The sequence below is a fragment of the Phaenicophaeus curvirostris genome, chromosome 1, assembly GCF_032191515.1.
Source record: "Phaenicophaeus curvirostris isolate KB17595 chromosome 1, BPBGC_Pcur_1.0, whole genome shotgun sequence".
NCBI lineage: Eukaryota > Metazoa > Chordata > Aves > Cuculiformes > Cuculidae > Phaenicophaeus > Phaenicophaeus curvirostris.
This window is the reverse complement of record NC_091392.1, coordinates 131,518,893-131,546,218: the sequence shown is the minus strand read 5'-3', so window position 1 is coordinate 131,546,218 and position 27,326 is coordinate 131,518,893. Positions and strand designations below refer to the sequence as shown.

The 27,326-nt window shown below is 39.8% G+C and overlaps 1 protein-coding gene across 2 annotated transcripts; it reads left to right on the top strand.

Annotated features, from left to right (window-relative positions):
• The first annotated feature begins 236 nt into the window (after positions 1-236).
• On the top strand, positions 237-27,326 carry PRPS2 (phosphoribosyl pyrophosphate synthetase 2). 2 transcript variants are annotated; one of them, XM_069875009.1, is made up of 8 exons: positions 237-441; positions 12,346-12,529; positions 15,124-15,144; positions 18,362-18,460; positions 19,540-19,664; positions 22,106-22,279; positions 25,223-25,382; positions 26,319-27,326. In XM_069875009.1, the coding sequence occupies exons 1-8, from the start codon at positions 320-322 to the stop codon at positions 26,409-26,411; spliced, it is 978 nt and encodes a 325-aa protein (XP_069731110.1). In that variant the 5' UTR covers positions 237-319; the 3' UTR covers positions 26,412-27,326. The 2 variants fall into 2 exon arrangements, with proteins under 2 accessions (XP_069731110.1, XP_069731102.1); XM_069875001.1 differs by lacking the exon at positions 15,124-15,144 and having other exon boundaries at positions 238-441.

The following is a 27,326-nucleotide window of genomic DNA, read 5'->3' as shown; positions in this document are numbered from 1 at the left end:
GGAAGGAGAAAGGAGAGGACGGGGAAGGTGAGGATGAGGAAAGAGAAAGGAGAGGACGGGGAAGGTGAGGATGAGGAAAGAGAGGACGGGGAAGGGAGAGCCCCGCCCCCTGTGCTCCCGGCGCTACCTGTGCCCATCCCCGCCCCGTCCCCGCCCCGCTCCGGGCGGCGGAGAGGGAGAGAGGGAGGGGCCGTGTCCGCCGCGCCGCTTATTTGACCCCGCACCGCGGATCCCCTCGTTCTATCTCCCTCTCTGCCCTTGGCCGCAGACGCGACGCCCCCGCCCGCCGTCGCCCCCCCCCCCCCCTCCCGCCCCCGCCATGCCGAACATCGTGCTCTTCAGCGGCAGCTCCCACCACGATCTGTCCCAGCGGGTGGCCGATCGGCTCGGGCTGGAGCTGGGCAAGGTGGTCACCAAGAAGTTCAGCAACCAGGAGACCAGGTGCGCGGGGCGGGGGCGGGCACGGCCGGACCCCCTTGGCCCCTTCCCCACCCGCACCCGCGACGCCTCCCGCCGCCGGAGGGGGCGGCGCCCGGCGCGGCGGTACCTGCGCTCGGGGCCCCGCCGGGGGTGCTGAGGGGGGCGGGGGGGGATGCTGGGGGGCGCTGGGGTGCTCTGGGGATGCTGAGGGGTGCTGGGGGAGCTGAGAGTGCTCAGGATGCTGGGGGGGGGCGCTGAGGGATGCTGGGGATGCTGTGGGGTGCTGGGGGAGATAAGGGTGCTCAGGATGCTGTGGGGCGCTGGGGATGCTAAGGGATGCTGAGGGACACTAAGGGATGCTTTGGGATGCTGGGGGTTGCTGTGGGGTGCTGGGGGAGCTGAGGGTGCTCAGGATGCTGGGGGGGGTGCTGGGGGATGCTGTGGGGTGCTGGGGGAGATGAGGGTGCTCAGGATGCTGAGGGGTGCGGGGGATGCTGGGTGTGCTGAGGGATGCTGGGGTGCTCTGGGCGCGCTGGGGGATACTGGGGATGCTGTGGGGATGCTGTGGGGATGCTGTGGGGCGCTGGGGGTGCTAAGGATGCCGTGGATGCCGCCGCTCCGGTGCGGAAGCCGCGCAGCCCGTGCGCCGCACGAGCGGTGCGGGGTCCCCTGTCCCGGTGCGGGTGCAGCCACGGCAATGCGGTGTGGTTTGGGAGGGGGTGTCCTGCCTGCCCCCCCCAGCACTTGTTCCTGCCCGGCTCTCCTTGCCGCTGGCGGCTGAAGGGGCGTGTGGAGCTGTGCTGGCCCGCTTGGGCTCGCCTCGCTCGGGAGCGCTCCGGGGGCAGCTCCTGGGTCTGGGGAGGGGTGGCACGGGAAAGTCCGTGAAGAGCGAGGTCCAGAGAGGTGACTCTCCCCCTCTGCTCTGCTCTCGTGAGACCCCACCTAGAGTGGTGTCCGGTTCTGGGATCCCAAACATAAGGATATGGAACTGTTGAGGCGAGTCCAAGATGGTCAGAGGGCTGGAGCGCCTCTGCTATGAGGACAGGAGAGAGTTGGGGTTGTTCAGCCTGAAGGCTCCAGGGAGACCTTATAGCGACCTTCCAGTACCTGAAAGGGGCTGCAGGAAGGCTGGGGAATGACTTTCTACAAGGGCATGTAGTGACAGGATGAGGGGGAATGGCTTTGAATTGGAGGAGGGGAGATTTAGATTAGATGTTAGGAAGAAATTTCTCACGATAAGGGTGGTGAGGCACTGGCACAGGTTGCCCAGGGAAGGTGGGCATCCCTGGCGGTGTTCAAGGCCAGGTTGGATGGGGCCTTGGGCAGCCTGGTCTGGTGGAAGGTGTCCCTAACCATGGCAGGGGGGTTGGAACTGGATGATCTTTAAGGTCCCTTCCAATCCAAACCGTTCTATGATTCTATAAAGAACAGTCTGTTATGGGGTGAGCAGTGTATTTGCAACAGGCAGCCTGTCTGTAACCTGAGGTTTCTCCCACTGTGTGCAAATAGATAATTAAATGGTTGATCAGCTTTATCTCCGTAAATATAATCATCTTGATTTTATGAATTATAGTGTATTATGCAGTCCCATAAGTAGGTCTGTATGTGAGTGAATATAAGAACAAGATGGTGATGATGGATTACGTGCTTGATAAAGAGCCTGGGGTAAATTGCACTTCAGGATTTTTTGACTGGTGTGTATTTCACAGCAGCAGCCAGTTCTCTGTGTGGTGGACCAGTAAAAGCTCCTGTATGGCTCCCTGTCTTAGTCCAAGACTGTTTGTCCTGCATGAGGGTACCTCAGTTGTTATGATAGCCTTGGCTTATTACTGAAAGTGCAGGTGTATTAGGTTCCTGGCCAGCCAAGCCAATTGCAGAAAGTGACTCTGATAACCATGCATGATATCCTGCTTGAAAACATGGGGACAGCTTGTTCCCCTTGACTCTTTGTGAATGCAATTTCCAGTGCTTTCTCTACCAATATTGCCTCTCTTTACTAGTTTGTCATCTTACTTTCTGACCCACCTATTTTACTTACTCATTTTTAATGAAGAATTTTAAACTAAGGTGACAGATTTGTGTTCATCCCATGAGCTGGTAAGACTGCGCATCTACTTATCTGTATAGATGTATGAGATGAGGCTGCCGGCTGATACTGAAACACAAGTTCCCAATGTCAGTAGCTGACTAGTCTTTGAGGTTATTGTATGTTTATTTTTATCTGTTCTTGTTCTGAATCTCCCAAACAAGCGTGTTTTCATTGCTTCCTTTGAAGGATTAACATGGTGTATTCTAAAATTGCTCTTGCAAAGCTTGTCCTTCTATTCTGTCAATGTTTTTGCATTCTCAGTTTAATTGGTCTTGTTCTGGTTACACTCACTGGCATTACTATAAACCCTTTTCCATTGGTGTTTATGTAACCTAATGTTTGCACACTCTAACTCTTCTATTCATTCCTGATTAAATGAAGGTTTAAGTCTTCTCTCAAGTCTTTCCAGCCCCAAATTCACTTTATTGCTCTTTGATCTCTTCTCTGCATGATAAAACTTCACTTTTGTACTTGGTTGCATGACTTTCTTGCTAGTTTGTCTAATCTTTTTTTTTTAACATTTGAAGTCCAGAGACACTTTATCTTTAATTCTGCCGTTTGCTGTGTTAAGCAGAGAATAATTGATTCCAATTTAATCCAAAATAGAAATTTATCTCCAAATGCATATTTGTTTTATGATGTAAATTAATTGAATTCCAGGCTTCAGAATACAGTAATCTCTAGGCTGCCATTCCGCCTATTTTTCCAGGTGTGTAATATTGGCTTCTGCCACTAAATAAGTAGGTAGTGGTGCTTGTGGCATGTCAGTGGTTTGGCTAACCTAGTGGTGCCAGTTTATTTTCTTAGGAAAGTGGGGATGGAGTGTGGTATAGATATGAGGAATGTAACTGATCTATACATTATTTCTGGTTGCTTCTATTGCAACACTGAGGCTGACATTGACTTTTTTTCTTTTTCCTTGAACTTCAAATGCCTTAATACTTTAAATACTCAAGAGCTTGGTTTTATTTTCTTTTTTTACAACCTCATGCTTTGGAGGCTCTAAAATGAAGTTCTTGTTTCCCTTTCAGCAAGTACAGTTGTATCCACTATATAATGTTTTTACTGGCTAATTTTTTCAGTATTCTCAGGATGTTGGCCTTCCAGTTTCGTAGACTGATGTTTTTAGAAAAAAAAAATCAGCAATAGTAATAAGAATTCCTCAACAATGTCTTTGAGATTAAACTACAGCTGAAGTTGCTCTGACGCTTATGCTGCAATGGCCCTTTCCTGAGGCATCTGGATTTTCAGTCTGTCTGTATAGCATTTGTGTGTGTATGTAAGCAAAACTTTTTTTTCTTCCTATATAAAGGTAATCCAGCACAGTCTGATTGTTTTGTTTGTATTGTTGTTGCGTTTTTAAATTTACAAACAAGTGTATTGGCATTATGAAATGCATTTGCACTATTACAGAATATAGAACCTTACAGTTAAAATACTCAAAGAACCTCAAACTGTCCCAATGACGCTCAGGCAAACCCTTGTGCACACAGATAAGCCTGGGCCTGAGGGTCAACAAACTCTTGTTTTGTCAGATCTGTTAAGTTAGCAAGTTGCAGAGAAGATTCACCTTTTGTTAAAAACTCTTGTTTTGCTCTTTGCTGCATTCTCTTAAATGTAAATTGTGTGTAGATTGATAACTGTGCGCAGCCCTGGGCTTAAATCCTTGTCAAAAGGTCCTAGCTCGAAGCTGGTTACTTGAGCAATTAGTCTGCCTTGCAGAACAGAATGGAGGGAGGGGGAAGAGCCATTGAGTATTTTGCATTATATTTTGTCTCAAAGAGGATTTATGTCTCAGTCCCAATTTCTAGCAGATGTAGGTGTGTTTGAGGAACTGAAGCTTTACCCTGAAGTTAGCCAGGGGTAGGACCACTGCAGACAAGCGCTCTGGCTAAATGGGCAGTTTGTTCCTACCTCCAGAACATTTCAAATGGGAAAAGCTTCACTTTTTGTTTTATACTGAGACCAGCATATCTAGCAATATCCCAGTTCTCTTCAGATTTAGACATTCAGTATTCTCACAGGTCTGTAACTGACAAATGCCTGTGCTAAAGGAAGTGAGGGCAATAGCTGGTAGGCACTGCCTCATGTTTTTTTCTTCCTTCAGTCTAAACTGTATGGAAATGCTTTCCTTCAGCTGACTACCAAAGTCAATAGTCCAGTTGCTTTCCTTCAGCTGACTGGCAGAGTCCTCAATAATGTCTGGTTGTGAAAGATAACTCTGCTTAGTATTCAAAGCTTGTGTGTCAATTAAGCGACAGCCACAGTGTCATGTTAGGAGCTTGGGTGGCACCACCTTCTTGCTTATCTGGCAAAATGCTAGGGCTGCACTGGGAGCTCAGTCAGTTTATCTTCTTCAAACCCTGCAAGTAACCGTTGTCAGCAGAGTTTGGCAGGCTAGAGGAAGAGGAAAGGAATGGAAATCCTTAAGCAGGCATGATTGTTGTAGCTTCAGTGTTGGGGAACTGTTTAACAGACATGTAACAAAAGCATACAGATACTAAATGCTCTGAAGTTTTTCACTAAATTGTCTACAAATACACTGAGATGGCATTTAATCATAGTTGATACAAAATTAAATCCCAGTGCAGGTATTTTTAGTGATTGAGCTGATGAGAAAAAGGTTATCATTGAATGTACAATGTCTTAAATATATTTTCTTACAATTCGTAGTATGCTTGCTTCTGTAAAGACTACTTTAACTATGTCTTCGTAATACTTGTTACTCTCAAAATGGAGAAACTGGAGTCATAGATGGCATCATCTTACACACATCTCTCCCAGTGGAAGAAGTTAGTGCTCCCACCTGTTCCCATGAGCTTCCTAACTTCTTCCCCCTTTACTGGCTAAATTGAGTCATTTTGCAGTTCTTGACAGATCAGTGAGGAAGGGAATTGAAGTCCCACCTGGCATACGTGAATTTGGAGGCTGTCTATCTGTAGGCTTGTTTATCTATTGAAGCTGGCTTGTTTCAGAAATATCAACATAACTGCATGCCGTTCAGCTTTCACAGAGGAAAATGAGTTGACTACAAAGGGATATTTTCTGCTGCATGGAAAAAGGTGTGCTGTTGATATGAGGGCCTTTTATTTGTAAGTAAATAATTAAAACTGGTATTTTGTACTGAAATTTAATCTTTAAAAATAATAAAAAATCGTTGATGTTTCCTTGCAGAATTCTTACAAGTATGGATGTGAGTATACTTCCCACAAAGTGGGGCAATGAAAATGGTTTCTTCGGTGAAGTAAATAATTGAAACCATCAGAAACAAACTTGGAAATTTTGTTATCACTGCAGTATATCAGGGATGCACAGTTCAGCACTGAGTTGTAATATTTCTCTCCATTTCCCCATCATCATCATCCTCTAACTTTACTGTTACAGTTGTCTCAGATGAGACATGACCTCACTATCCTGTAGTGTACCTGTGCCCTGCTCCTGTGAGTTTAGTTGCTGTGGGGGCCATGATCTGCATCACTCTTACTGGAGTAGATGGCTGTGGTGCTTGCAGACCCCTAACTGTGGAGTAAGCAAGCTCAGGTGATAAGATGGTCATAAATCAGCTGAAGGTGGGTAGGGATTAGGGACATGCTAGGATGTGAAGTGTCTTTTCATACTGTCCAGCTGCTGAGAGAGTGATTTGCAGCTGGAGTTGTGCTCTCCCTGTAACAGTAGAAGCAGTTGTTTCACTTGTTCCCTACTCACTTATGCTGTCATGGGCAAGGGGAGGCTGGAGAAACAGATTTTACCAGCTTGGTTGAATAAGTTAAAAATTGTTTCCAGATTGCATGTTGTGTTTGTTTTGTCTATATTAGGAAGGTCCAAAGGTCCAAAAGTGCTTCAAAACTTTAGGTTTGAGACTTCTACTTTGTTGGCCTTGCTGTATACCTTGTGCTTTTTATCTTTAAGTAGATGACAAATGCTTAACATTTAAATATGACCTGAGTGAATAAAGGCCAATGATGCCACATGTACCTAGCTGCAGCGCTTGGTACTTAGCCTTTGAAGAATCTCTACATGTGTGCAGTTTTGTTAAACCTTTGTTTCCAAATTTCTGAGGGTTCTTTTTGGACTGCGTGTAACTCAACGCAGAGCTGCTCAAGTGAAGATGTTTACCCCTTGCAGTGTTAGGCTGCACAACAGAGTAGAGAGTAAGAAGCTATTTCCCATCGTGTGGTGCTTACCATGCCAGTGCCCACCGTTAGGATGGGACATTTGTCAGTGAAGATCTAGTTGGGCGTTGGTCTTGGAGCTGTTAATCAAAATGGAAGAGCCTACGGTTGAGGGGATGCCTGTAGACTTAAAACTAACTCTGATATTTTTATTATGTTTTTATGTTGCTTTGAGCTTTGCTGGTACCTACTTTGTTATATAACATTACAGCAGTTGAAATATTTGCCCAGTAAGTTGGAGGTCTTGCCTTAAAAGACTTCACTCTGAAAAATATGTTCCCAAAGGTAAGAGGTCAAACACACCCCTCTGCTTGGTGCTTTCCATTGGCTGGGTTTCAATGAACTGTGGATTTTTTGATCACTTGAGATATTGATTCTTTTTGCACACTGTTTGAGGACTCTAGACCTTAAATTTTGACTCCTGTATTGCTTGAGGTATCTTACTACTTATAACTAAGGCTAGAAACTTAATTTGTTGTGATTATTTTAAAAAGTACATAGAGTCCTTTAAGAGGATGATTTGAATAGGATCCTAGTTATAGCGTTCCATTATTTACTATTTTAGTCTGGCTCTGTGTATTTATTCCTGTGCTTCCCCACAACTGTGTTTTTTTATGTAGGATGCATAAATTTTAAATTCCCGCAACTGTAGTACAGATCTAGCTCAGAAGGAGCTTACCCTACTGTTACTCCTGATTTTGAATTTTGCGTAATGAATGCTTCAGCCATCGAAATATGTTTGTAATGTAAGTGGGTTTTGGGCCTCAACTAATTTTTCATCACGTCCTGTCTTATGTGTATCTTTCCCAATTGGAGCCTTGTGCTTGTAGATTCACAGCAACTAGCTCAAAGTTAATTACTTCTGTGGGCTCTTGATTTCTATAACTTTTACTTTAAAACACAATTGTGTGGTGTAAGGGCTTTTAGTGTACTGGTTCTGTTGACTCTTCTTGAACAAGAAGTTTATTTAAGCTGAGTGTTACCAAATAGGTGAATTTGATTAAATTGCATAAGACAAACAGAGCTTGTAATCTTGAGGCAAGAGCTTGTTCTTGTGTCCTTCCTCTATGTCCTCGCTATGTGAAACTGTTTAAATAACCCCTGAAATGGGTTGACAGTTAATTAGGTCATGATATAAATGGTCAAAGTGGTATTTGGTTGTAATGTAAATAAGATAACTGTCACGAAGTTTGACTTCTATTAGCTTAGTGTTTTCTAATAGATATTTGAGATACAATACTTCAGATATCTGATACTATAATTTATAGTATCTTATTGTTTGCCTGTTTATAGCCGAGTGTGTGTTAAAAAACAAAATAAAACAAACAAACAAACAAAAAACCCAAACCACCTCCAAAATAACGCCAACCCCTTCCCCTAACGGTGCCGCCCCATGTGGTTAGTACAGGCTATGTCTGATGGAATATGTGCAACGCAGTAACTGTCTTTTACTGTGAGACTCGATAGGCAATTGTGTGTCTGTAGGCTGGTTCTACACAATACCTCTCACTATCAATATTTGAGAAGGCAGGCAATGAGACATACTAATCTGATGCACAGCTGTCTCCAGTTAGATGGGAGAAGACCTTTGTGCAATAATTACATTATGTTATTCTCTGACATCTTTAGTTAGGTTAGTCTTGTGCTGTGAAAGTATTAATTTAAGCTTGATTTATTTTAGTCTGCACATAACTTTGGTGTCTGCCCAAAAAGGTATTTCTAGATACTTCTACACATACATTCACATTTCTATGTGCTAAATAAGTATGTCATTCTTGCCTGAAAAGCATAGCCAAAAAATTTTCAAATGCACAAAGAGAGAAAATACTATAATTTTTCTATATTGCTTACAAGACGAAAAAGTTATTGCTACCCCAATGTGATTGAAAAGATAGGAGTTAATGGAAATGGAAGTAACAACACTTTAAGTCCATTGTATTAACCATATATATATTTATCTCAAAATTTATTTCTTGACCTTCTGAAACCTGTTATTTCTTAGCAGTGTGCTTAGAAATTACTGGGTTTTTTTAAAGGAGAAAAAACAATCAGTGTTATAATTCAGCATCTTCTGTGTATACACATTAAGATCATGTATTTTTGTCAATCAGTTACGTTTTGTTCTTATTACGTAATGTGTCTATGAAACCAGTGCTAACTTTTTTTACCCAAGTACTAAAATCTGCCCGCCTTTGTCACTCCAGTGACACTCTCCCCTGAAAAGTGACAGTGTTTTCTTCTTAGCTTTATTCTAATTTATTCTAGGGTGTAATGGATCCTAATTTAATTTCCAGAACTGGAGGGTAACTTCATAGTCATGGGTTGAAAGAGATGCTGTATAGCTTTTGCATGTGGTGCTCCTCCTCTTCGAACCTATTCCAAAGGTGTGGTGTGTGACAGTACTTGTCATTAAGCAGATCTGTGTCAGTACTGAGTAGCGATTAACATTTTTCAGAGCCCTCAAAATGGTAATCATGAATGTACAACACTGGTTGAGGCTGTGTCCATAAGCTAGTGGGTAGAGGCATGACTTGGAGCTGGATTTATTTGTTCAGAAGCAATGGCAGGTTTCTCAGTTTATTCCGTTCTGGTTTTAATTCTGAGAAGTGGAACTTTTGATACCAGAAGTGGTACTTGGATACCAAGTTGGTTTTGATAGGGCTTCTAATTAAGCCGAATCGCTTCTTTCAATTATGGCATATGCTTAGTGTCTTGCTGAACTTTGTGTTGACCAAAACTTTTTCAGCTCCAAGATGGAAAGCAAACTAAGAAAATAATTGATCAAAACAGTTTTCTCCAAACAGAGAAATATCTATTATGTTGATCAAAAATTTGGAGAGGGAAGTAACAGTTGTATGACCACAGAATTGCATCTTTGTGCCATAATGAAAGCCTTCAAAAGGTTTGCTGGATTAACACAGACGTATCTGCAGATGACACTGTCACTGACCACGTCTGTCCTTCCAGAGATCCTGATGTTTGCTAGATGTTTTCCTTTCTTTTAGCCTTAAGAAATCCTGTCAGTAGCACTTTTGGGCAAAAAAAAAATATTCAATTAAGAAGGGAAATAAGTTGGTTTTATAGCTTGTTCTGGGACTGCAGAGGAGTCAAATAGGGGAGCTGAGTGCATAGGCTCAACTATCTTGATAGTAATAAATCAAATGTTTGCATATCATTAAGATGTTATTAAGCAGTAAATTCCTTTCTGTGCTTTGAGTCTACAGAAAGCTAATGAGTCTTATATAGCACCCTGGAAGCTGATAAATGATAGCTGTTTGGATTGTGTTTGACTAGAACTAGCCTCAGCATTGAAGTACACATCAGAGAAATTCTTCTACCCATTCAGACAGTTTCCATCTAGAAGCTCTTGCTTATTTGTGTCCTGGGTAAAGATACAACCTTGTAAATAAGGGACCAAGATATTTTAGTGTTTAATAGTTAAAGTTAACTTAGTAGATCGTGGGTTTGAGAGGTCTCATTGCCTCATTATTTAGGAAATCACAGAATCACTAGGTTGGAAAAGACCTCCAGGATCATCGAGGGCAACCATTCCTATCAACCACTAAACCATGTCCCCGATCCTCATCCACCCATCCTTTAAACGCCTCCAGGGATAGTGATTCAACCACCTCCCAGGGCAGCCTGTTTCAGTGCCCAGTGACCCTTTCTGTGAAAAATTTTTTCCTGATGTCCAGCCTGAACATTTTTTTGATGTCCAGCTCACCTGGTGGAGGAGCCTGGGAGAAGAGGCCAGCCCCTTCCTCTCTACAACCTCCTTTCAGGTAGTTGTAGAGAGCCATAAGGTCTCCCTTCAACCTCTTCTTCTCCAGGCTAAACAACCCCAGTTTCCTCAGCTGCTCCTTGTAAGACTTTCTCCAGCCCCTTCACTGGCTTTGTTGCCCTTCTCTGGACTCGCTCCAGACCCTCAACATCCTTCTTGTGGTGAGGGGCCCAGAACTGAACACAGTATTCGAGGAGCGGTCTCACCAGTGCTGAGTACAGAGGGAGAATAACCTCCCTGGACCTGCTGGTCACGCCGTTTCTGATCCAAGCCAAGATGCCATTGGCCTTCTTGGCCACCTGGGCACACTGCTGGCTCATGTTCAGTCGCTGTCAACCAACACCCCCAGGTCCCTCTCCTCCAGGCAGCTTTCTAGACAGACTTCTCCTAGTCTGTAGCACTGCACAGGGTTGTTGTGCCCCAAGTGCAGGACCCAGCATTTGGCCTTATTCAACCTCATGTCATTGGTCTCAGCCCAGCGGTCCAGCCTGTCCAGATCCCTTTGCAGAGCCTCCCGACCCTCCAGCTGATCGACACTTCCACCCAGCTTAGTGTCGTCTGCAAACTTGCTAAGGGTGCACTCGATGCCTTCATCCAGGTCATTGATAAAGACATTGAACAGGGCTGGACCCAGCACTGAGCCCTGGGGAACCCCACTTGTCACTGGCCTCCAGCTGGATTTCACACCATTTCCCACCACTCTCTGGGCCCGGCCAGCCAACCAGTTTTCCTCCCAGGAGAGTGTGCGCCTGTCCAGGCCAGAGGCTGACAGTTTCTCAAGCAGAATGCTGTGAGAAACATCCACAGCCTTTCCCTCATCCAGTAGGCGGGTCACTTTGTCACAGAAGGCCATCAGGTTAGTTTTGCAGGACCTGCCTTTCATGAACCTGTGTTGACTGGGCCTGTATGTTTCTTGTAAGTTGTTCATGAATCCAGGGAAGAATTAATATCAGTCTGCTGCTTTTTTATGAGTAAGTTTTGGAATAACAGGTGTGAAAATTTTGTATGGTTCAGCGGTAGATTTCTCTTGTTTGTGTCTGGAATTGAGAAAGAATAGTGTTCAACTGATTTGATTTAATTTTCCTATTTATTTATAACCAATATTTAATTTTTTACTTCTGTTGTATGAGCAGTGATAAGTGCTAGAATTTGTCTTGAGATCTGTGGAAGAAAAATTAACTCTTAGATACTATCATGAGGAACCCAAGTATGTAATCACAATTAGAGCAAATGTAAAAACTGACACAGCATTAGAATTGTTCAGTCATGGTGAGCTGTGGATGAGCAGCCCTCTTAACTTTTCTCTAAAATTCTTTCTTTAAAAAATACTTGTACATCGCAGTATAAATTTTAACCAAATTTTTGGGTTTGGGTTGTGGTTTGGTGTGTCTCTTTTCTAACATGCAGTAGTTTCTCAAAGTTAGTAATGTTTTCATTATCCTAGGAAAAGATTTGCCCTTTTTACACACGTATTTTGATACAGGTAGTATTTAATACTCTAAAGTTGGCTCTCTTTTTTTCTGTGCTTATCTAGGTTAAATGGCCATCTCCTTGAGAGATGGCAAGGACATAATACAGAGACTAAGCCAAAGAAGTAGTATCAAATGTAGTAGCGATGGGAGCTGTCAGTGCTGTAGCCACAACTGCTTATTGTTTAGTGCTGTCCTTACAAAGACCATATTTAGGCTGAAGTACATTTTAGACTGGCTTATAATGAAATAGACTTTGTATCAAGGGGACAGTTATGCAAGTTGCTGTAAAAAAATCTTATTCTAAATGGGGATAAACCTGTGAAAGTTTGTTAAAACAAACCTATTTTTCTATTCTTTAATAATACTTTCCAGTAATTCAAGCACTAAAATGGTAATCTCCTGTTTTTTCAGTGTAGAGATTGGTGAAAGTGTGAGAGGAGAAGATGTATATATTATTCAGAGTGGCTGTGGAGAAATAAATGACAACTTAATGGAACTGCTCATCATGATCAATGCTTGCAAGATTGCATCAGCCTCCAGAGTGACTGCTGTAATTCCATGTTTTCCCTATGCCAGGCAAGATAAAAAAGACAAGGTAAGAAATGTGTAATTTTGGAAGCCCTTTTTTCAGATTGTTAACTTGAAATTTTTGGAGAAGAAACATATTTTTATCAACATTCAAGAGAGTTGAAAGATTTGAGGGTTTTTAGCCTTATTTGGTAAAATGTTCCATCTATGGGTAATTGGAGTGAGATAATAAAGTAATTTTTACTTGTGTTTTTGATAACTGGTATGGATTCAGTTTGAAGAAGTAGGTGCATCCTATGCAAGTGGCATAATGCATCATACTCTGGTAGCAAACCTTGCCTTATGGGACTGTTTTTCCTGCTTTTTCTAGATTGATTTTTTTTTTTTTAACCTTTAAAAATGAAGAGAGTACACCCTTTTCAAACATTTTAATTTCATGCCATTAAATCCTAAATATGAAGTGCTGCAGCCATCATGTAGATGGGGTTTACACTATGTGGTTAAGCTGAGAGCCATATGGAAGGAACTGATTAAATCTGCAATGCATAGCATTAATAAAAACAGCACTTTATGCTCCAAGACAGATAAAAAGAATTTTTTATATCTGTAATGACTGGGGTTTTTTGATACAGACCAAATCTTGTATGGAAACTCCATAAACACTCCTGTGATCTTAGTGCCCTTTTCTTGGATTTGGTCTGCTGTAATTGAGGAATATAGGGGTTCAGCCAAGTTGGTAACAGTAACAAACCCCTTGGCATGTGAGTTTAATTTTAAAAAAGTACGGAACTAAACTTACCTGTCTCTACTGTATACGTACAGGAAAAACCTCAAATATGTTATGTGAATGTTACTTTTACCTAAACTCACTTGAAAAGAGCTAACAAGAATAAATGTGAATTCAGCTTTTAAATTTGGATTGTAATGGCTGTCTTTTTTGAAAATTGCCTTCTTCAATACTTTACATAAATGGACTACCCCTTCTCTTTCAGTTTGAGCGTCAAGCAAACCGTCCTAAAAGCCTTCTGTTGTTCTTTATTCTCTTTATATTAAACATAACAGAACTGAGAATTAATGCAGAAGCTAAAATTAATAGCAGATACTATAAAATATGTAATGCTCAGCCTGTCATGTCTGAGAAGAAAAACTAAATACAGAAAAGTTATTTTCTAGCATATTCATTCTTTGAATGCAGGCTCTCTAACACCATACTAATATTATCAAGACCCACTTGTTATACTTACAGAAGTGGATTCAGGAGTTAGATGGCAGCTCCCTGTTCTTTGCCTACGTCCCTTGGAACATCATTTTTGCTGTGTTTTGTATTAAATAATGCTCTCTCTTGATCAGAAGAGCTGAAACACTTCTTTTTATCGAAAGAGCTTGAAAGGGAAGTGAAAAACCTTTTGTTGAGAGGGTAAAAAAGCATCTCACTATGTTTTGATTTCCAAATTCATATTGGAAGATTCTGCTAGAGCATCCTGTAAGCCCTCGGTATGGGAAAAGGATGAGTATGTCCCAAGTTCTCCATTTATCTAGGTTATGCCTTGTCAAGAGTACCCAAAATCTAGGTGGCAGACTTCCACTTAAACCCCTGATGTGGTAGCCCAGCATGTTGCACAAGAGCATTTTGCCTTTTGGAAATGCCATCTGAATATGAATAGCATAGGAAAGTAACTAAGACACTAACAGAGATTTTGAGCATTATTCCAGACTGTTCTCTGGGTGTCACAGAGTTCTGCAATTCTAGGCAAGCCATTTCTCTTTTCTTTATTTCTTTTTTTTTTACTTCTGTTTTGCAATTGAGAAAATGTTTGCATGTTTTGAAATTAACCTTGGCAGTTGACCTCCACGTTGCAAAATAAGCTATAATATAGCTGTCAACATTGGGCAGCTTATTGACAGGGACATCTTTCCTCCTGCTGTTGGATTGCATCACATCACTTGGTCTTTGACCTACGTTGAGTGCACAAGCTCTATATTCTGCCTGAAGTGTTAGTGAAATGCCAGCTATTTTCTTCCTGTAGTTATACACACATTTTCTTCTATCTGGTGAAGGATGTTGCTGTAGTTTGCATGACTACGACCTGAAGCAGTATAATCTTTGCTAGCTGGATGCTGGTTTGGGGTTTGAATTGTTGACTTTAATCCATGAAGAACTAAATGGACTGGATCCTTGCTGCTTGAAATAACTCTGTATCCCTCATGCTTCTGTTGCAGTTGTAGTCACTGAGAACAATGAAAGTGCTCTTCATCTGTTTATTTAAGGAAAGGACCTTGCAGAAAGTCTGAGTGAGGTCTGTGTAATCTACCCTGGAAATTTTAGGATGAAACCTGGACTAGCTTTAAATGATAAATAGAAGCTTAAAAAATGGCTGGGAATTGTAGGGAAGTTGGTAAATTAATTTAGACACAATCAAGCTCTGCAATAAACTAGGATACATCTGATACACAAGCTAGCTAATTTAAAATAGGCTCAGGTGTATCTGCTTTGGCCGTAGTTGCATTTATGCATCCTCTAATTATGCTAACCTTTTAAGCTGTGAGCAGGGCACATTTATGTAGGATGCTTCAGAGGTACATTTGAGAAAAGTTAGGAGTAGAGTGACAGGTGAGTTTGGTATTCTACAGCTCATGTAACTTTGTTTTTTTGATTTGTAGAAGGGGTCCGTGGAGCGTTGGGTAGGTATCTGTTTTTTGTTTTTTTTTTTAATCTAACACCGTGAATTTCCCTTAATATGGCCTTAAAGGGTGAAACTTACTGGGTTACATTATATATAACTGGGAACATTTTAAGTTTCACTTCTTGATTTCAGTTGTGTTTCACCTAGGCCATGACAGTACTCCTGTGGAATAATTTGCTACTAGAAAACTCCTACCTTCCAGTTAAAAATATATCTGGACATTCAAGATAATGGCTGTCAACTTCTGAAGCTTCAAAGCATATCTCATTTTCCAAACAATAAATTTAGATAATAAATTAGTGAACATTGAGTATCCATATACGTCACAACTGGCTTTCTTGGAAGTGAAAGTTCCAGTTATAAATCTTCAGGATTTCTTGGATTTTTTTTTTTTTACAGTGTGCATGTGGTGCATTTTTGAGCAAGGCAATATAATAAGATGCTTAAAGGCAACAGAATGTTAATCTTGATGGACAACTTTTACTTTTAGCTATCTGTCCTTTGCATATTTACTCTATGAGGTCGTTTATATTAGCTTTGTGGATTTCCTCCCTTGCCCTTGGTAATTTTGAGAATTGTGGATAAATTTGTAATGCATCACAAAGAAAGAAATCAATTATATAACTTGTTATGCGCAACTGGGGAATTTTGCTTAGAAACTAATAACTCAGTGATTTTTTTTTTTTACAATGTATTTTCTGTACATAATGTTGCTTTTCACACTCATAATTCTGCAACTATTCTTAAATTGTGTCAAATAATGGAACAATGAATAATGTGAATCTGTTTGTGTGCTTGCCTCTCTGCCTCTCTGATCAAAAGCAAACTTTACAAAGTCCAAGTTAAAGAAAATCTTGTTCTCATACACTTTTGTCATCCAGGTTTCTGAATGAGGCCAGGTTATCTGAGGTTCCCATGAATACACTTCATTTGATTTTAAAATCATCTTCAATTTGGATCATCCTGTAGCAGAAAACTTCATTTCTATGCAGGCAATCAAATCTTAAATCCTTTTGAACATGTCGTGTGTGTTTTGTTTTTTTTTAATGCACACTTCTGTGTAAAGGAAACTGTCAGATAGCTGCAAACTGCATTTGTCTTAATCTCCTCTTAGCCCACTCTTGAGAAACAGGTGTTGGTGTGTGGCTATCTTTTCTTTCAAGACCCTCTGTAGGCAATCTGTGATGTGTGCATGACTGCTAAAACAAGTTACCTAGTGGTAAAACCTTCAAGTTCTTCCTTCTGGGAAGGCAGCCTGCAAGGCCAGCAGCTGAAAGAAGTAACAACTGGTAATGTATACATTAGTACTTGATGCAGGGAAGTATTTTTTGTGTTGATAATACTCATGCTATTGATACGTGAAGTAAGCTAAGTGGTGTTCACGTTGGACAGAAAAAACTAAAAGCAAAATTCAGTCTGCTGAATGGAGTGGAAATGGCAAACCATGTTCTGGGAAGAGTGAGATTTGCCTGTAGCAGCTAGCCTGACTAGCTATTTGTTTCTACTAGAAAGTGTGGTCCTGGCTTGCCGTGTTATTTAACCCTCTCTGTTTGAGTTGCCTCATCTGGCTGCTGTGGGTTCGGGCAAGTCCTAATGTGCAGCATAAGGGAAAGGGTGGAAGTGTGTAGTCTGAAAAAAAGGGATGGGACAAACCAAGGAGCGAACCACTGGTTTCAGCATCATCAGTTAGTCCAACTTAGCTGTACCATTAAACTACCACTGAAGTGCTAATGGTAGAAAGTTCTTGCAGAAGCTACATGTGTCTGAACTGCAGAGATCTAGGGAAGTACTGGCTGTTGCATATATCATCTGTGTTTTACACAGACCAAATGGGTGTGATGTTCTGTGAAACAAAACAAACAAAAAGGTAAGTTTCAAAATTAATGTAATGATGATAATAAACTTCATCCAGCCATAAGAAAGACTGCAATATCTTGGTTTCATTTCTGGAAGGATGTTGACAATCTACAAGTTAAAACAGAAATGCCAAGTTTCCACCTAAATTAGCAAAAGTGCTGAGGAAAATACTGGCTTCTTGATATAACACGGATGGAAAAGCATCCAGGTTAAGTTGGCAGTGGTTCAGCTTATTTTAGGTTATTCTCTTAAGTGTCAGTGGAAGGAGAGCAGAGATGTTCTGTAATTTTGTGTATGGGGTGAAAGGAGGCGAGTCTCCTAGAAGGCTAAATCAGGCTATTTGATAAAGAGATGTAGGAGAAGAGAATACTGTGCCAGCAAAAACTAGAGCCTGAGATGGGACCTCTGAATTGCAGTTCTGCCTTTATGCTATTAGCCTTATTTAAAGATTGGCAAAAACAAAACAGGAGGCTTTGTTTGGTATTTGTGTTACAGAGATACCTGTCTAGGGCAGCATAGCTTTTTTCAGTGTTTAAAAAAAAATCTGAAGAAACTTTGGAGTTGCTCAACAAAAAGAAGCATTATTTTCAATCTTTTTGGTGTTGCTGTTTGTTCTACATTATTTTTTACTTCTAAAAAGCTCTTGACATTGTCATTAACTGTGCTAATTACATTTTTAGATCTTTTCTTCCTTCCACTTCTGTGTTTTTCACCACCCCTCTTTGGGAATTCTAGACTCCTAATTGCGTCCAATAATTAAGTCTGAATTAGCAAAAAAAAAAGAATAAATAAATAGGCTGTTGTAGGAGACCCAGCCAACAGGTCTATTACAAGCTTTACTGTATCACAAAGAAATATTTTATACTAACTTTGTTTTAAAACAGCGTTTTCACAAGTTGGGTTAGCTCTGCCTTCAGTCTTTGGTTCGGTTTGGGTGATGTTCTTTTAGAACAGGATAGTTGTTTGAAATTTGGATATTAATGTAGGCCAGTGGCTTAGAGAAATGGAGATTGTCTGTCTTTCTGCTACAGAAAAGCTAGCTGAAAATTTTAAATGAAAGAATTGAAAAAATTATATCCCAAATTTTATCAGCCTGTTAGTCTAATTACTACAAAGCATTATTAGGCAGACTGTGCAAATTGGTTTAGGTATTCCTGAATGTTTTGCTGAGTTTCAAATCCTCAGTAACAAGATTAGGTATTGACAGGCTAGTATAGCTAAAGTTTTGGAGCTCTTCACTTCTAGATTCCGAATATTCTAAAGGAAAAAAAAAAAAATATCAAAGTAGCTGATCTCCTGACTCCTTGCATCTAGTTGAAATCTTTCTAAAACTTAAACACTTGTGTTTTATTCCACAGAGTCGGGCTCCAATCTCTGCAAAACTTGTTGCCAACATGCTGTCAGTTGCAGGGGCTGACCACATCATCACTATGGACTTGCATGCTTCTCAGATCCAGGTATCTATCAGTTTTTACTAACTGTGGCCTGGGGCTCTACTGAATTGATGTGAAAGAATAATATTAATTTTCTGTTTATTCCCATTGTTTTGAAAGGCTATATACAGAAGTGTAATTCTCAGAGTTCAGAGAAAGTCTCACTGTGTGTTTCTAATTAAATTCCCTTTTTGAAAGAGACCATTCTTGATTTTATTGGGTGATTTTTTCAGGTACTTAAAGTACTTGTACATTGGAGCCCTCACTGGATTTTGCCAAGTTTGGTGCAAGAGCTCCCAGAACACAAAATATACGGTTTGAAGCAAGATTTCTTAATCTTGACCTGGTCAGAAATTACAGTATTGCCTTAGATAGAGTTTTGTTGTTACAGCCAAGGGGACCGTATTCTCTTAGGAGAAGGGCAGATGGAGGCTGGCAACATATAGCTGGCTTACTGCTGGGTCCAGCAAATCACAATAGTCTTTCTTTAGACACAGAGCAGACATCATTTGTCATTCTCATGTGTACCTCTCTTCAAGGTACTTTGTTATTTCTAGAAAATGCTTTCTCTTCCTGTTCCAGTATTGTTTAATAAGAATTTCCCATTATGCTAGATAGCTGTCATGCAAATAAAAAGCAGTTTCATTAGTGGCTGTGCACATTTCTTGTCTTTACAACTTGTGCAGAAAGATATTTCATTTCTGCTGCTCAAAAAATACTAATGAATCTTCCCCATATTGAGATGCTGCTGTCAAACAGTTGAAATTTATGGGAGTTGAGTATTACTCACTAGATTTTTTTTTTTGAGGGCTTTTCACAATCATGAATTTACTTGAGTGTCTGAAGATGATCTCCGATTTTTGTATCATTTCAGAACAGTTGTTCTTTATTTCACTATTCTTGGGTGAGATCTTTACAGACCTTAATATCTGTCCAATTCGACTGCATTTGATAGTAATAGCAGAGGGCAGAATTAGGTTAGCGTAAACTATTAAGTAAATTTCTGCTCTACACAGAAGACAAAGGCTTTATTCTTTCCCTGTGTCTCCATTTCAGGTAAGGCATAAACATACGTTCATGAAACTCTTTCTCTTTTGGACTAGGGTTTCTTTGACATTCCAGTAGATAACCTGTATGCAGAACCTGCAGTGCTGCAGTGGATTAAAGAGAACATTTTGGAGTGGAGAAACTGTATCATAGTCTCACCTGATGCAGGTGGTGCAAAAAGGTACTGTACAACCCTAGAACTATTAGTTTTCCATATAGTTAATGAAGTAGTTTTAGTCTTTTCCTCTGTGATTTGTACAGGTTATAGGGTACATCACTGATGAATCCAACTGCATTGTAGAAAGAGAATAACTTATTCTTTCAATGTTGTTTTTGCTTAAAACATCCAGGAGCTTTCTATACTCTAAAGAAAATACTTTTCTCTCTCCGTGGATATGGCCTCATTAGCTGAATCCCTCTGCAGGAGGGAAGAGATTTTTCCTGCTGCTTGCTTCTTTAGTCCAGTTCTTCTGCTTCGCTCTGGAATTGCCTAAGTTCCCCTTCTCTGTCAAAGCATATGGCCTATCCACACTGTACCTGCTGGCACTTAGGTAAGAGCTTGCTTCAGTTGTGTTTCTTTTCTTTGTTATTGCATTCCAGCTTTAAACTTACTAGCCCTAAGTTGTGCACTGTGAATACTAGTAAAATGGAATGAAGTTGTGTTTTGGGTGGCCAAAGATGAAAATAGAAAAGTTTAGTTCATTGGTGTGTTTCTTGATTCACAGAGTGCATTACAAATTTAGCAGACTGTCTTTTATTTGTTGTCTATGGAGTATGAACTAACACAAAAGCTCAGAATCGATGACTGATGAGGTGATAAAGTGTGCCATTGAGGTGAAATGCTTATTCTCAAGTTTTGCTGGTCATGCTGCAGCTACAAAACTGAATGAGAACAAAGGCAAATAAAGCAAGAATCCTGTAAGGCCATAGTAGTTTAAAATTTGGAATGTAATATGGGGAAAAACATGACAGACTGTCATAGTTTGATTTTAATTTAAGTCCTTGGGTCTGTTGTGACTGTTTGTCCTAGTAATCAAGAGGGAAACAAGACTGATTAAAACTCCAAAGTTGTTCCTGTGTAGATTAATGAAGTTAAAGATGTGAAGAATTTAAACTATAAAAATTGTTCTAAAATTCAAATGACTCAGTTAATTAAATTCCTTTGTTCCTATCTGGATAGAGTTTTCACAGTTGCTGTTGATTTGTTTTTTTTTTTAAATAAAATATAGCCTTTGTTTAGAATTCAAGTCAGGAGGCAGAATTTCCAGGCACACCCCCAGCAAATATTTGTGTGTTATCAAGTTGATCATAAGAGTTTATTTTTTGAGGAACCACTCTCACTATATTTAACATTGATAGATATATTCTACCTTTGGTACATTTCTGTTGTAGTACAACCATGCAGTTACTGTTCAAGTAAGGAAAGATGTTGCTTTCACTGAATTCAATTTCTCCTTCACCTCCGGTAATGTAAAGAAAATGGTTTGGCCTTTCCATATATAACATATAAGCCTCCAATATACTACTTGGCTTGATGAAAAGTGAACAGAATGTGAAGAAAATTTGTCTTAAAATCTAAGCATTAAAGAAATGTAAAAAATACATACTCTTGCACTCATTTGAAATATTTGAATTCTTTTTTGTTCCTTATCATTTCCTTGGTTTTTTCCCCCAGCTTATTAAATTTTGTGACTGAAATAAGGGATGCAAATTCTAGTCATATCTTAATGCCTTTGAGGCACTGAGTCTTGCTGTGAAGTTACAGTATTGTTCACAAAAAATGCCAAACATTTGGGGGTTTTGTTTATCACCCAGTTGTTGGAATACAGCAACTAATAACTTCTTCATATTTAAGTTGTGAAGAAATGGAACTGTATTGTCTAACTGTGCATGTTGTAAACCTTTTTAAAAGTTTAAAAGTAATCTAAAAAAGACTGGCTACAAAGTTGCACCAGCATGGTGTTGTTTATTCCTGTTCCTATGCCTACCAGCTAAGAAACCTGAAAAAAGCAGTCAAAGGTCTGTAACCAATTAAATTTGTTACTGAGGTTTGTCTGGCCACCAGAGGTCACCCTGAATAGCTTTAAAAGATCTTTGTCAAGCAGGTGTATTGCTAAGGGAATTACTAATTAAGGTACCTGACTACTAGCCAAGTACTGCTAAAAGAATTATTAATTACTATTAACTTGTTTGTTTTCTCCATTTGGTTTGGTTTTATATTCCTTCAATGGTATTTTCATTTAGGATGTTAAAGTGCATGCTGCTGTAGATTTAGAATTGAGGTTACCTCTAATTTAAATTATCTAGTGTGACTAGCTGTTGCAGCAGCTTAATAAAAACTTGTGAATAGCTGAAATGTTTTCAACACTAGGCACTTAATGACAAGAAAGTGAAGTCAATTCAATAAAAAATAAATTATTTCTGGGGTATAGCATAGGACTCTGGTTGTACTTATTAGCAGTGAATTAAGATTGTATGACCTGTCTCATTACTTGTAAAAGATTGTGCTGTGGTAATTTTAAAGGCAGAAAACAGTCTGGTTTATGACAAATATGCATGTATGGCTCTGTAACTTCTTTTTAAATAGTTCTATAAATGTGGTGTATTTCTTCTGTAACTTAGGGTTACTTCGATTGCTGACAGACTGAACGTGGAATTTGCTCTCATTCATAAGGAAAGAAAGAAGGCTAATGAAGTGGACAGAATGGTCTTGGTTGGTGATGTGAAAGACCGAGTAGCAATTTTGGTTGATGATATGGCTGACACATGTGGCACAATATGTCATGCAGCAGACAAGTAAGTATTATGAATTGGCACACTGTCTTGCCATTCTGTAGCCTGCAGATTGCCAATGAACACAATTTTTGTCCTGCATACTTATAATGCAAACTGACCTCTGTAGCATGAAGTCACTCTGATCCTTGAATCTATATGTCACGGTCCTGTGATCAAGCTGTGTCCTTTAGAACATGGAATTGAGAAAATATTTACAGATGTATGTTATCTGTATTTAGACAGTGGACAGAATAAATTAACAGTCATATCTTGGAAGGTACTTGGGCCATCTAGTGCATTTTTCAGTTCCAAGGCAGAAATGACATACAGAAAATTGTTCTCTTCTTAAACCTTGTCATGGAGCCTTCCCACTCTCCTTAGGCAATCTTTCACAAAGCTTTGCTAGATGTAATATTGGGAAGTATTTTCTCCCCAGTGTTCAATGTATGTTTAGTAGTCCTGCTGGCCACACAACTCTGATACAAGCCAGGATGCTGTTGGCTATTGGCCAACATTCTTAGGTCTTTTTCCACCAGGCAGCTTTCCAGTCACTCTTCCTCAAATCATAGAATCATAGAATAACCAGGTTGGAAGAGACCCACCGGATCATTGAGTCCAACCATTCCTATCAAACACTAAACCATGCCCCTTAGCACCTCGTCCACCTGTGCCTTAAACACCTCCAGGGAAGGTGACTTAACCACCTCCCTGGGCAGCCTGTTTCAGTGCCCAATCACCCTTTCTGTGAAGAATTTTTTCCTAATGTCCAGCCTAAACCTCCCCTGGCAGAGCTTGAGGCCATTCCCTCTTGTCCTGTCCCCTGTCACTTGGGAGAAGAGGCCAGCACCCTCCTCTCTACAACCTCCTTTCAGGTAGTTGTAGAGAGCAATGAGGTCTCCCCTCAGCCTCCTCTTCTCCAGGCTAAAAAAACCCAGCTCTCTCAGCCGCTCCTCGTAAGACCTGCTCTCCAGCCCCCTCACCAGCTTTGTTGCTCTTCTCTGGAGTGTTGCAGGGTGTTGTGACTCATGTGCAGGACCTGACACTTAGCCTTGTTGAACCTCATACAGATGGCTTTGGCCCATTGATCCAGCCTGCCCAGCTCTTTCTGTAGAGCCTTCTTACCAGCAAGCAGATCAACACTCCCACCTAACTTGGTGTCTCATCTGCAAACTTAACTGAGGGTGCTTTTGATCCCTTCATCCAGATCATTGGTAAAGATGTTAAACAGAACTGGTTCCCATACTGAGCCCTGGGAACACTGCTTGTAACTGGACACCAGCTGGATTTAACTCCATTCTCTACTACCTCCTGGGCCGAGTCATCCAGCCAATTTCTTACCCAGCAAAGTGGATGCCTGTACAGGCTATGAGCAGCCAGTTCCTTCAGTAGAATCTTATTGGACACAGTGTCAGAGCAACAGGGTGAATCTTAAGTGAGCTTGACAATACTCTTTGTGGTTGGAAGTAAAGATCATCCAATGAGTTTACTGCCTTCAGTTGTAAACTTTGTATTTTCATCTAGATAAAAAAGATGTAAAAAAAATTGTGATGGGGGATTCATATGGTCTTGTGTTTCTTTTCACTTCGATGGACGTTTGATGGCATTTTACAAAGGGATGTTGTGCAGTTTTTTGCCTTCTGCATACTAATCTGCATCAGACCCCAGCCATGCTTCTAGGCTATGCCCTTTGCAGATGAAAATCACAATTTTCCTTAGCAAATTACTTGTATATACTTCTGTGCATAGCAGAAGTTATTCCTTATGAAAAAGGAGGCCTTTCTTTCTTCCGTGTTATGAAAGAAGCTCTTCATTATTTGCCTATAGTAGATTTCTACAGAGCAAATTCTAAAACTATCAGAAACTTTCAGTGTATGTGGTGTTCACGATGAAAGGTGTTTTTGCTTGAGTGATTGTGCCTTATATCATGTACTTGGCATGAAGTAGTACTTTTCACTAATGTGAAATCTAGGTGAGATGTACTTTGTGCTTAATTAGATTTGCTCACCAAAATACTTTTTAGACCTCTTTATCCCAGCAACCTAGATGCATACCAAGCAGGTGAACTAAGAAATGTATTTTCAGATACAGCAGTTTAACTTGTTTAAGTACAAACTTAAGTGCACACCCTTGGTACACACACATTCCTTGTTATAGTGCATCCTCCCTGTAGGTTGCAACTACTAAATGTAATGCTGAGAATGACCAGAAAACATTGATTCTCATGAGTCACTCAAAATGAGATGATGTTTCTGTGGTTTTGTCTTTTATCCTTGTCTTTCTATGCTTGTCCTAATAAAATACAAACTGAGGCCCTGAAGAGTGGCAAGACTAAAAAAGCAGCTAGGACACAGATGCACATCTGGAGGCAGAGAGGCCAGTCAAAACCAAATTAAGAGCTTCTGACTCTTTCACAAGTTGTTCTAGTTCTTTGATTTATGTTCTTGTTCTTCCTGTACTGCATTGTTTCACTGTGTACTTGAATCAATAGCATGTCTTCCCCAAACTTTGCAGTAAGCTAGGCCTTTAATCATTAACAGTTCTTCCTCAAACTTTTTCCAAGCAGAATTATTTGAATTGCAGACGAAAATAAAAGTGGACAATAATGGAGTTGTGAATACTGCCATCCAACCATCTTAATTTTTGCCTGATTAAGATAGAAAACTTGTACTGGAATTCAGTTGTACATTGTGCCGATATCATCAGAAGTGCAGCGTTTTAGATTAGTATCACTGCTACTGATACGAACTTTTTTATTTAATTAGTTGGAGTTTTGTTTTGTGAGACTATAATTCATAAAAACTGACAAAGTTTAAAGTTGTCTGAATTTTGTAGATATTTATCCTCCTGTAGCTTCCAGGATGAATTTGTGTGTAAAATGTTTTTTACAGAGACTTGTATCTGGCTTTGTCTATAGCCATGTATGTAGACATGCATCACAGCACTCCTTTCCTTTGTGTTCTACAGGTTAGTATCTGCTGGAGCTACTAAAGTTTATGCCATTCTTACTCATGGCATCTTTTCTGGTCCTGCTATTTCTCGGATTAATAATGCATCGTTTGAGGCTGTTGTGGTAACTAACACAATCCCCCAAGAAGAGAAAATGAAACACTGCCCAAAAATTCAGGTATAGTGGTATATTTTTTGGTTTTTTTATTTGTGTGAAATCTGGATTTGTATTTTACTGTTCACTGATGCTAGAATTTGTGCCTTGAGAGGAAAATAATATTTAAAAAAATCCCATTGTGCATCTTTGTTGCTTGCAAAGAGCTGTTTTAAGGGGATTCATATAATACAAAATATTTGGTATTGACTATGCCTCACTGAAATAGTACTTCTTGTGAAATTGGCTGGTTTTTTTGGTGTGTTTAGGGGGTGGAGTGGAGCAAGGTAGGGGAGTGATCTATAATTATTAAACAATATTTGTACATAGGAACTTATGTTAGTTTTGGTATTGTGCATGCTACAGAAACCTTAGACTTAATTTACTAATTTTTTTTTTTGAAAATACACTACTGAAAATGCTCAGGATAACAATGACATGTTTGTTTTTAAAAACGAAACTGAAAATACAGAGCTGACATATGAAAAGTAGCTTTTACAGGATATTGTTCTGGGAAGTCATGTCCCCTTTTGGAGTTTTCCCTTAGCACAGAGTGGAGAAAAGCATAAAATACTGGATTTTTTTAATGCAACATTGAATTTATAAAAAGCTTCACATTTATTTAGTATTTATTGAAACAAGATGAGCACTTAAAAAAACTGTCAAGTGGACACTGCCATCTGATGGCTAGAACAGTTTCCTTTTGACAACATGCCCTCTTCCAGAAGTCTTCAGCAGTATGCCTATGTAGCAATCTTATTCAATGCTTTCCTACTCAATTTTTGAGTTGGTACTTGAAGTTCTTATGTATATGTTAAGTACCTAATGTTTTAATGTTATTTGACTTTGTAGAAGAGGCAAGAAAGCACAATGGTAACTGAATGTTTGTTCATATGTCTGTAAACTGCATAGTTTATTGTTCTTGGTATCTCAGAAAAATTATTTTGATTTTTCTTTCAGTTTATTGACATTTCTATGATCTTGGCAGAGGCAATTCGAAGAACGCACAATGGTGAATCTGTGTCTTACCTGTTCAGTCATGTCCCCTTGTAACTGCAGGAGATTACATTGCATCTTTGCAAATGTTTCTTCAGCTAGCACTGTTTTTAACAATGCATCTCAACCAAAAGAAATTAGTATCTTTTTGTGCAATTCCAGAGCTAGTATGTTTGATTATTATATTTGTCATGTAATTGTCCTTTATTTGTAAATGGGCAGTAAATCTCCCATCTTGTGCGAACTTTATGCAACACATTAGACTTGCGGAAAGAATTCGTAAGATCTTTCATGTTCCTTTCGTCACTTTCTGCTAAACTGCTGCTTCAAATAAATTTTGCTATACAGAATTACAAACTGTTCATAGAACTTAATGGGATGTATGCATGTAAGATCATTTTCTCTGTTAAGCTAAATACTTCAGGCTTAGTTTTCTTGTATCTATTAATCTGTCAGGCAAGCAGCTGATAGGTTTTGGTTTGGTTTTGTTTTGTTTAACTACCATGAATAGTATTTTGTAAGCCCTAACAGAATGTAAACTTCATGTCCATTTTGAGGAACTGCTGACACATCCATAGTATTAACTGTTTCATACTCTTCATGCTCTTTTTTTCCACAAGATATATGTGGCTGCTGTTTTCTCTTCTAAACTGTCATTACGTTAAATCATTTGCTTACATCTATTCTGTGCAGTTACTGTTTTCAGTTGTAAGATTAATGTTTCAGTATTCCTAGGATGATGATTCATTACATGTGTTTCAATAATAAGAACCAATCTTAATCACAAGAAGTTTGGTTTAAGTTTCTTTTTTTAACATTCCTTGATTGTGATCGTATGAATAATTTCATAGCACTTTTCCTATATTGTAAAGCTTCATTATGAAAAGTCCGAAGAGCAAATTTAAACACACTTATATTTATACAAGCTGGTCTCTACCCACATTTACTTGATTAAAAAGTATCTGAAAATAC